The sequence below is a fragment of the Ipomoea nil genome, unplaced genomic scaffold, assembly GCF_001879475.1.
Source record: "Ipomoea nil cultivar Tokyo-kokei standard unplaced genomic scaffold, Asagao_1.1 scaffold0103, whole genome shotgun sequence".
Lineage (NCBI taxonomy): Eukaryota > Viridiplantae > Streptophyta > Magnoliopsida > Solanales > Convolvulaceae > Ipomoea > Ipomoea nil.
This window is the reverse complement of record NW_017616531.1, coordinates 832,620-843,424: the sequence shown is the minus strand read 5'-3', so window position 1 is coordinate 843,424 and position 10,805 is coordinate 832,620. Positions and strand designations below refer to the sequence as shown.

General features: G+C 40.3%; 1 protein-coding gene across 1 annotated transcript; it reads right to left on the bottom strand.

The window, feature by feature from the left end:
- Positions 1–792: 792 nt before the first annotated feature.
- LOC109188581 lies at positions 793–2,361 on the bottom strand. Its single transcript, XM_019339242.1, has one exon. The coding sequence runs from the start codon at positions 2,359–2,361 to the stop codon at positions 793–795; it is 1,569 nt and encodes a 522-aa protein (XP_019194787.1).
- Positions 2,362–10,805: the final 8,444 nt, after the last annotated feature.

Sequence of the window (10,805 nt, the reverse complement as noted above, 5' to 3'; positions counted from 1 at the left end):
AAGAGGAGGTGTTTCTAAGCTGCCTACGTACTCCTGCGAAGGAGATCAAGTCAAACGTAGTTCAAAGGACCATTTGAATAGGTAGGGCCGTTCACAGTTTAAACTCATGCGGGCCAGGAGTTTACCGTACACAGTTTAAGCTCGTGCGGGTCAGGAGCGTCTATGACTTGGGCCCACCCATAGACAAGCGAGATGCATTAGCAGTTTAACCACGTGCTGCATTTTTGGTGGATATCATTCATTACGTAGTCCGTGTGCTTAGGGATGATAGATCTTTAAGAATTTCCCGTTAATAGGGCCAACTCGCACACCATCTTCATCAATTAGCTTGTAAGTGCCTCCTGAGTATGCTTCTTGTACCACGTAAGGTCCATCCCATTTTGGAGTAAACTTGTGCCCAGTTTTCCTTGTAATAATGATAGGTCTACGAACCGCCAACACCTTGTCACCAACCTGAAATGAGCGAATCCTTACCCTCTTGTTGAAAGCTCTAGAAATTCGAGCTTGATAGCATTCTAAACTTTGTTGGGCCTGCAATCTCTTCTCATCAAGAGCTTCTAACTCTGCCAACCGCAACTTTACATTATCCTCGTCTGTAAGGCCTTCTTAGATAGCTAACCTTAGAGAAGGTATTTGGCGTTCAAGAGGCAAAACTGCTTCAACCCCGTAAACCAGTGAGTATGGAGTACATTGTGTTGGTGTACGGTATGTAGTTCTGTATGCCCACAGTGCTTCTTCCATCCTTTCTTGCCAATCACGTTTTGACTTCGACACCACCTTTTTTAGGATATTTTATAGAGTTTTGTTAAAAGCCTCGGCAAGTCCATTTGCAGCTGCATAATAAGCTGATGAATTTCTTTGCTCGAACTCAAAAAGTTTGCAGATTTTATCCATCAATTTATTATCGAATGGTTTCCTGTTGTCGTTTAGGATATACCGAGGGATGCCAAAACGATAGATAATGTGAACTCGGATGAAATCTGCAACATTTTCCTTCTTCACTTCCTTTAAAGCCACTGCTTCAGCCCACTTTGAGAAATAATCGGTGGCTACTAATATATACAAATTCCCTGCTGATGACTTGGGTGTAATAGGACCAACCACATCGAGCCCCCATGCATCAAATGGCCACGATGCTACCGTCGGATGTAGCGGTTCAGGAGGTTGATGGATAAAGTTCGCATGAAATTGACATGCTTGACATCTCCGTGCATAGTCTATGCAATCCTTCACCATCGTAGGCCAGTAGTAACCCATTCTTTTGATGTGAAAATGTAACTTAGGACCAGACTGATGAGCACCGCACACTCCAGAGTGAGCCTCCTCCATCGCTTGTAAAGCTTCCTCTTCGCCTAAACATCGAAGAAACACACCATCAAACGAGCGCCGGTATAGAGCATCCTTGAAATATATGAAGCGAGGAGCTCGACGTCTTACATCTACCCTCTTACGAGGGTCTTGGGGTAACTTCCCATCAACAAGGTAGTCAATCAATGATTGCCTCCAATCCTCTTTATCTACCTCATAGACAGAAGTGGTCGGGAGTTCAACAATGTCGTCAAGAGAGCCATTGTCCTCGAAGATTGGAGGGACCACCCATTTTTGGCATACTCGTAGCCGAGCCTCATCTATAGGATGTGATATAGTTGAAGCCAAAGCAGCTAAGGCATCGGCTTGCTTATTATGTTTCCTTGGAATATGCTCCATCGTAGCATCTCCTAGCCAATGCAGGAGTGTCTTTGCATAACTGTTGTATGGGATCAACTCAGGCTTTTTTACTTCGTAAACCCCAAGTACTTGGTTGATAATTAATTTGGAGTCCCCGTATATGTTAACCCTTAGTTGCTTCATATCGGCTGCAATTTCATGTCCCAAAATGAGTGCCTGATACTCGGCAACATTGTTCGAGCAGCGTTTCGTCAAGGTAAATGAATAAGGAAGCACTTCCCCTTCAGGCGTAACAAAGACAACTCCAGCGCCTGCCCCCTCTTTGTGTGCCGCTCCATCAAAGTACATCTTCCATGGAGGTAAAACTTCAACCACAAGCACATCCTCATCAGGTAGGTCACTGGACAACTCCCATTCGGCAGGAATTGGATGATCAGCTAGGAAATCTGCTAAGGCTTGCCCCTTGATGGACTTCTGTGGTACATAAGTGATCTCAAACTGTTGAAATAATAAGTACCACCTAGCAAGTCGATCGGAAAGAACAACCTTTGACATGACATACTTCACTGGGTTTGCCCTGGAAACTAGTCGAATTGTATGCGCTTCGAAATAATGCTTGAGCTTCCTGATGGCGAATACAAGGGCCAGACACAACTTCTCAACTGGCAGATATTTGAGCTCATTTGGCGTCATCATTCTACATAAATAATAAAGGGCATTTTTTTTTCCCGTTATCATTCTCTTGTGCAAGTAAAGCACCCACCAAGCTTTCTTGGGCAGAGATGTAAAGGATCAACGAGCGTCCTGGAATTGGAGCAGTTAGCACAGGAGGCTTCATTAAATAGGACTTGATGCTTTGGAATGCATTCTTGCAGGCCTCATCCCATACAAACGGGACACCCTTCTTCATTAACCGGCTAAAGGGCTGACATCTTCCTGCTAGGTTTGATATGAATCTTCTTATATAAGCCAACTTCCCTTGCAAGCTTTTAAGCTCATGAAGGTTCTTTGGCTCAGGCATCTTCATTATAGCGTCGATCTTTGCTTGTTCGATCTCAATGCCCCTATGTCGAACAGTAAACCCAAGGAATTTGCCAGCAGCAACCCCAAAAGCACATTTCAGGGGGTTCATTTTGAGTTGAAACTTCCGCATGCGGTCAAATACTTGTCTTAGATGCATCGTGTGATCTGTGCAGAGTTTCGACTTCACAACCAGGTCGTCTACGTAACATTCCACCATTTTATGCAGCATGTCGTCAAATATAGTCTGCATGGCCCTTTGGTATGTAGCACCTGCATTTTTCAAACCAAAGGGCATCACTTTGTAGCAGTAGATACCTTTTGGCGTACGAAACGCAGTAAACTCCTCATCTTCTGGCGCCATGCGGATTTGATTGTAACCGGATGAGCCATCCATGAATGACATGATCTCGTGTCCAGTTACAGCATCTATCATTAACTCTGTGATAGGGAGCGGGAAGTCATCTTTCGGGCATGCAACATTAAGATCTCGAAAGTCTACGCACACGCGGATCTGGCCATTCTTCTTGCGCACAGGCACAATGCTGGATATCCAAGTCGGGTATTTAACTTCGCGAATGAAACCAGCCTCTATAAGCTTGTTGACTTCTGCTTCGATTGAGGGAATGAGCTCGGGGCGGAAGCGCCGTTGAGCTTGCTTAATCGGGCGACACCCCTTTTTTACTGCCAAGCGGTGCACGGCTATCTTTGGGTCCAACCCTGGCATCTCCTTGTATGTCCATGCAAATACATCGATATATTCTTTCAAAAGTGTGACATATATTTCTTCATCTTCGTTGGAAAGGAGTGAACTAATGAAGATAGGTCGAGGACTTTCAGGAGTTCCTAGATCCACCTCTTTTAGTTCGTCCACTGCGGCTTGTACCCCTTCTTCTAGCTCTTGAGGTGCATCTTCTGCATTTTCACCCTCGGTTGGAATCTCATCGTATAATGTTATATGAAATGACGATGCCATCTCATCTTGACTTGGTGTTGCCTCACAACTTGAATCAATATTTTCTTGACTTCTTTCTCGCACTTGGGTGTGTACAATGGTTCTTGGTTGGACCTTTAAAACTTCACCACACGAGACATGGATATTAACTTCTCTTCTCATGCGAGATGGAACGGCACTCCTGAGCCTTTTTGAGGGTTCCATTTCAGTAGGAGGGTTGGTCTGCTCCTTCGAACTTTGAGTAGGCCCAATTCTGTCATGTACTGATTTTCTCTTAGCAGGTTTGGGATTCGGCCCAAGTCTACGGAAGACTGATTGTCGTACTTCTACATCTCCGATTCTATCAAAAACAGACTGTTTCTTGTCACCTTCCTCCTCATCTGTAGAAGTGATGCAATTACTTGTGGCTCTGTTTATGAATATTCGCACTGGCTTAGGGGGAATGTAACCCAATCCTTTCCGTTCATGTGGCTCCTGCTGATTGGACTTGCCTTTACCACCAGCTTCTGGGATGAGTTTCCCCAGCTTTTGTGGCTCTTTGGGATCATATCCAGCTTTGAATAGAAGTTTATATGCATTAGGGTCGAAGCCGCCAGTGCGCTTAGCGGGCACTGTTTGACTTGCCCCAACTTGAGCTTCATCTTCAAGCGATTTAACTGGAGCTGCTGCTTTTAATGTCTCAATCCTTGCGAGTGGGAAAACAAGTTCCTTGTCGCAATGAGCTTGGTCTACAACGTTCTTGCCTTTCCACTTTGGATCAAGAGGTGTGTCAACATTGCTTCGCTTGGCTTCCTCTACAACTTGTTTCTTCAAGTAAACCTTTGCATCTGCAAAGTATGATTCTGCTTCAATGAAGGGAGTTTGATCAGCGACTACCTTTTCTATCACCCCGCCTTTTTCAAACATGAGGCATTGGTGCCAGGATGAGGGAACTACTCCATTCTCATGTATCCAAGGCCGGCCCAGCAGCAAGTTGTACGACGTCCTTGCATCTATCACATAACATAGTGTACTTGAGTTTAGTGTTCCGATCCTGAGGTCGAGTCTGATGGTACCCAGTGCTCTTTGTCTGCCTTGATTAAATCCTTGGATCATTAAGCGGCTTTGAGAGAGCTCATCGGTGGAGATGCCAAGTTCTTTCATAGCTCGGAGTGACAGAATGTTCACAGCCGACCCTTGATCAATCAAAATCCTTTTAATCTTTTGCTCACGAGCATAACCTTCAACAAACAACGGACGATTATGTGGTGTACCACCAAGCAATAGATCCTCATCCCTAAAAGTTATCTCGGCGGTATAAGACGCGGCTTTGTGGACTTGAACCTCGTCACCTCCCTCAATCACGGGGAATGAACATTCCTCCTCTTCAACATGTCTCTCTTTAATACTCAAGCGAGTTCCATGAATATTTGTCCCATGCGGAGGAAGCGTCTTCGGCATGTATTGAACCAGGGCAACTGGTGTTCGAGACGTGCCGGGACGTCCTCTCATCTTTGTGCCATAGGCGAGGTCTCTTACTGGCTTTCTCTCAACCCATTGCTTCGTTATTCTCTTCAAAGATCTAACATGTTCAGCATTGTTCCTTTGTTTTTTGCGGGTAACAATTACCCAATCCGTCTCGCATACCGGATTGACCTGTGGTAATTCCGGTTGTTGCCTAGTAGCATGTTTCACAATAAATGGAAGCGGGCGTTTGTATTGCTTGCCCCCATCCTCTTCATCACTCTCCTCAACTAACGAAGCGAACCTTCCGCATGAAATTTGATTGGTGCTGGCAGTTGCATCGGCCAGCTCAATCTTTCCATCACGAGCAAGTCTCATCACCTTATATTTAAAGACGAAACATTTTTCAATCGAGTGTCCGAGGAGACGATGATACTTGCAATAGTTGGGGTCGTCTACCTTAGAAGCTTCTTCGGGACGCTTCATCTCTGGTAATTCAATCAACTTAAGCTTTAACAATTCACCAAACATGGGTGACACATCGGAGTCGAAGAACGGATACTGTTTTTGCTGCATCTCTTCAATGATTCTAGTACCCCGAGATGGGCGGGAAAATGACCTTAGCCTGGGATTTTCAGTTACTTTGGCAAAAACCCGCATTGGTGCTGTTTTTACGTTCATGGCCTCCTTCTTTTCTTGTTTCGGGAAGGGTTTGCCCCCTTTCTTGAATTCTTGTTTTACAGGCGCCTTGGATGAGCTAGGGATACTTGACATGCCGAGCCCTCCATTGGCTTCAATACTCAATTCCATGTCATGAGCACGACTGGATAGTTCTTCAAATGTTCTAGTCTTGATTCCCTGCAAGATATAAGAGAGCTCGAAGTGCATCCCTTGGATGCACATTTCAATTGCGGAGCTTTGTGATATCCTCTCTTTACAGTTAAGGCACAACTCCCTCCATCTCTCGATGTAAGTGCCCGCACGCTCACCCTTCCATTGGTGGGTAGTGGTGAGTTCCAAGAAGCTGACAGTCCTCCTGGTGCTGTAGAAGCGGGTCAAAAACTCGCGCTCCATATCATTCCAGCTATCAATGCAACCATTCTCCAGGTCTGTGTACCAATCAAAGGCAGTGCCCTTCAGAGAGCGGACGAACTACTTGACGAGGAGATCTCCGTATGTTCCTGCATCATTACAGGTTTCAACGAAGTGGGCGATGTGCTGCCTCTGAATTAGCAAAGAAAGTAACGGTTGTGGAAACAGAAAAACGTACTTGAGTTCTTGAACTCAGAATTAGTTTGATTAAAATTGTAAGTATAACTATACAGTGTAATATTTAATATTTTTGAAAGTTTAATTATGCTATTATTATGTTGATTTTAAAGTTTATTGTTACTTGTATTATTATTTGAATTTGATTTTTTTGAAACGAATTTGAATTTGAAATAACTACTTTAATTATATTATATAACTAATGTATTTAACTAACAGACGATATTTGTCGAAAATCTTCACCAAAAACATATTTATTTGAAAAAGATCATTTATGTAAGAACTATATTTATTTTATATCTAATTTCTCCTCTTTATATATGTGGAGTCAAATTAATTATACTTGAGGTTTAAATGAATATATACACAAATTATATTAAATATAAAACTTTACCAATAAATTTGAACACAATAAATTTTTTTCCATACTTCATTACGCATTAATATCTATATAGAGATAGAGCTATAATAATAAAATATAATCTTATCTGACTCTATATAATAGCAAAATGTTTTTGCCACATTATTTTCCCGCCTAAATAATAATGCGTCGTTTGGACTGTTATTAATTTTCATATTTATGAACCCATTGGATGACTACTCTTGCAACTTTCCATGTGTATTAATTATTTTAACATTTGTTCAAATTTATTATTAGAACCTTTGGAATCCGCACAGCCGCAGGGATGGCTTATCATACGTACAGCGATCATTTTCAGACCTGTGAATCCGTTGGATGACTACTATTGCAACTTCCAATGTGTATTAATTGTTTTTACATTTGTTCGAATTTATTATTATAACTTTTGCATTCGCACAGCCACATCATGAATTGTTTATCATATGTACAGTGATCATTCTGAAAAAAAAAAATTAATATAATAACATTGATTCAAGATATATAGATACCAAAATAACATACACACGTATTTAATGAATCGGCATATATATAAAATAAAAACAAAAAATGTAATAATATAGTCAGTTTTTTCCAATACTAATTGCAGAATATGTATAGTCCCACTTTTGAAATGCCCCTTGAAAATTGTTCAATATTGTTCAATATTCTAATCAAATTAATAACAAAGCATTAATGGAGATGCACAATTACTACTCAAAAAAATGGTATAAATATGCACTAATCCGAGAGTGTTCTTCACCATTGAAACTTTTTGCAAAAAAAAAAAAAAAAAAAAAAAAAACTCTGCAAAAATGCTTTTCCAATACTGTCTTGCATCTCAGGTTAGCCCTATGCACACCCGGAGAGCAATCCGGGTGCGTTTGGCGAGAACTTATAAAGTCCCTGAATTACGTGGAGGAGCAGCGACAAGCAAGAGCAAAGAATGCATCTTCCATGACGAAGAGGTAAGTTTAATACACTTGGCAGTAGTATCAAATGCATCACTAATGTTTAACTTTGTTTTTAACCTAATCTATTATCTTTTGTCTATTAAATTCTTTTGTTTTCTATTTCTATGTGTTAAAGAAAGGATTGCAGCCTTACATGACAACCTGGGCTAGGGCTGGATTGAAGATTCAAGACATGACAACCTAAGGAGGATTGAAGAATTGGATCTTTTTTTTTTTTTGGTCTAACTTTTACCTTTTGTAAAACTTTACATGAATACTTTTGTAGTTTCAAGCTATTCTGTAAATTTATTCTACACTTAACAACTACAGAACTGTTCAAGGGATTCTATTGTACTCAAATAAATTAAAGCTTAACACTTAGCATCAACACAAACTTTTCAAGTAATGAATTCTATTCTACTCAAATAAATTAAAGCATAACACTTAAACTCAGTATTCATAAACTCATTCAAGTATAGAATTCAATACGAGTTAATTCCATCAATGGTCCTCCGACTATTGTGATCTTTCAAAATTGGTCCTTGTCTTTTAATTTGGATGAAAAAGACACTTGACTTTTAGATTTGTTCCAACATTGGTCCTTCCGTTAACTTTCAGTTTATTAGGTGTTAGTGTAGGGGCTAAAATGGTCATTTCCTCTTATTGCTTTCTTCTTCCTCATGTTGACTAAGTATATGTATTAGACGCAGAGGAGAAAAATTGAAAACTCCATTGTTTCGTTTGGGTAGCTTCTTCTTCATCTTTCTGTTTATTTAATGGGATAATAGGTTCATATTTATCTATTTTTCCGTAATACTGTTGTATAAGGTCCTATGCAGTGATGTATGGTGCTAAAGGAAAAGGGAGTGTGAAGATTCAGTACGTTGATGGAAGTGATTACGTTAATGGTGTGATAATGGGTGTTCTGCCACTGGGTCCTTCGAGATCATTGACCAGTGGGTATGGGCTCTGGGAAGACGGTTCGTCATCTTCATCTTTCATCCCATTTAATCACTCTGTGAATCAAGCTTTGAATGCCAGGAGTGGTGTTTCAAGGCATTTGAGTTCTTCTGGGTTGTTGAATGGCTACAATGAACAAAATCTTGAGGGGTTAGTTGAACGGGGGTTGGGTGATGATCTTCACATAGTGCATATTGGGAAGGGAGCATTGGAGTATGGTGGTGGTAATGGGAAATTAGGATTAAATGAATCTGGGGTGAGATTTGAGGAGCTTTTGATGAATGGAACAGAGGGAAGTAATTTGAATGGTAACATTGTTTACCTTAAATGGTTTGAATCAGTGTCATTAGCTAGTCACAAGTATTCATTTGGAGGGCAAACATATAATGTGGATGATTCAGTGAGACCATTTTGATCAGATTCTCAGAATGAAGGAGAGGAACAATGGAGTTTTCCTTTTGCTCCTCTACGTCTAATACATATACTCAGTCAACATGAGGAAGAAGAAAACAATAAGAGAAAATGACCAGTCTAGCCTCAATACTAACTAACAAACTGATGGTTAACGGAAGGACCAATGCTGGAACAAATTTAACAGAAGTGTTTTTTTATCTAAATTAAAAGACGAGGACCAATTTTGGAAAATCAAAATAATTAGAGGACCATTGCTGGAATTAACTCAATTCAATACTAACAAGTAGAGTCATAACACACTTAAACCTTTTTTACTTCTAAAATAATTAAAGTTAAAAAAAAATTGTGTAGGCTTCTGTGCTACACTAATTGTTTAGGCTTTAAAAAAATAATTTGAATTTTTTTGGCACAAAGCAAAATTTTATGACTGAGATTAATAGTGAAACTGTAAATTGAATAAGTAAAAAAAAAAAAAAAAACTAAAGTAAACTTTGCAGTAAGAAAATGTCATAATTCTAGGGTTTGCCTGCACTGAAATATATATGTAGGGTCTGCTTGCCTGCATTGAAATATAGATGTATCCAAGAGGTATGTTCTGAACTTGCATGTAGATCCGTGAATTCATTGCTCAATGCATTGAAATTGTAAACTCAAATCCATGTCTGACCAGGTCGAAATCCAGATATGTTATTTTTTATCGAGACTCTGTATCGTGATTATTATCGCCATTAATGATACAAAATCGTGATATAAGCTATCATAAATCCATAATGGAAATTTTAGTGGAAGAAATTAAGGTAGAAGCAAGTGTTGGATAGAGTAGATCAGAGATCCGCATATCGCCACTGTTGAGAGAGAATAAAAGGGTCGGGTTGCTTAGGAAAGTTCTAAGGTTAGATAGGTTTATATATCAGGATTATTGTGTCGGGTTTTGGGTCATGAATAGTACGCTACATTGGGCCTGAAATATTGTTTGATATCAGTTTTCAATTTTTGGTCCTAACAACTTATATAATCTAAATAGTAGGCCCTGAATATATATAACACACTTACATGCACACTGTAACACCCCCCTAAAAACGGGCTAATTAAAAGCCTTAGAACACGCAGATAACACAACTAAACAACAAACACAGCGGAAGACTAAACGATAACTGGATAAACATAAATTCAAGTCATGGGGTGTTATGCCACGTTCACCAACAAGGTTGAACGCTATGGCAATATCTTCATTGTTTACAACTATCCAAAGTCTCAACAGGTCTACAACTAGATAGGCACACATGCCAAAAAACCAACGGGAGAGCTATGCTAATAGGCACTAGACTGCGCACTCGCCTAGACATCACCTGAAAGAACACAATAAAACATGTGATGACGCCCGGTCAGCGAATAATGCTGGTAACCCACCAATACATGTGAAATATCATACATAGATAGATATAAGTTGTAAAGCCATTTTCGAAACGGAATACATAAGTATATAAGTACAAAACCAAGATCAACAGTCAACACAAGACTCAACACTCTCAACCAAGAACCTGGGAAAACATCCCAAATCACAAAGGATAAAGACAAGACCGATGGCAATACATGCCTTTGTGACTACACACGCCACAAGAAGAGAACACACAACCACGGCTACACGAGCCCTCGTGACATCACTCATCACGAGTTGATATGTCTTCCATATGCCCGGTTCCAACCTTATGGCTACCCCCAACCT

What these genes read in the sequence shown, in the direction of transcription:
- LOC109188581 (XM_019339242.1), bottom strand. Translation starts at nt 2,361, where the DNA reads ATGACGCCAAATGAGCTCAAATATCTGCCAGTTGAGAAGTTGTGTCTG.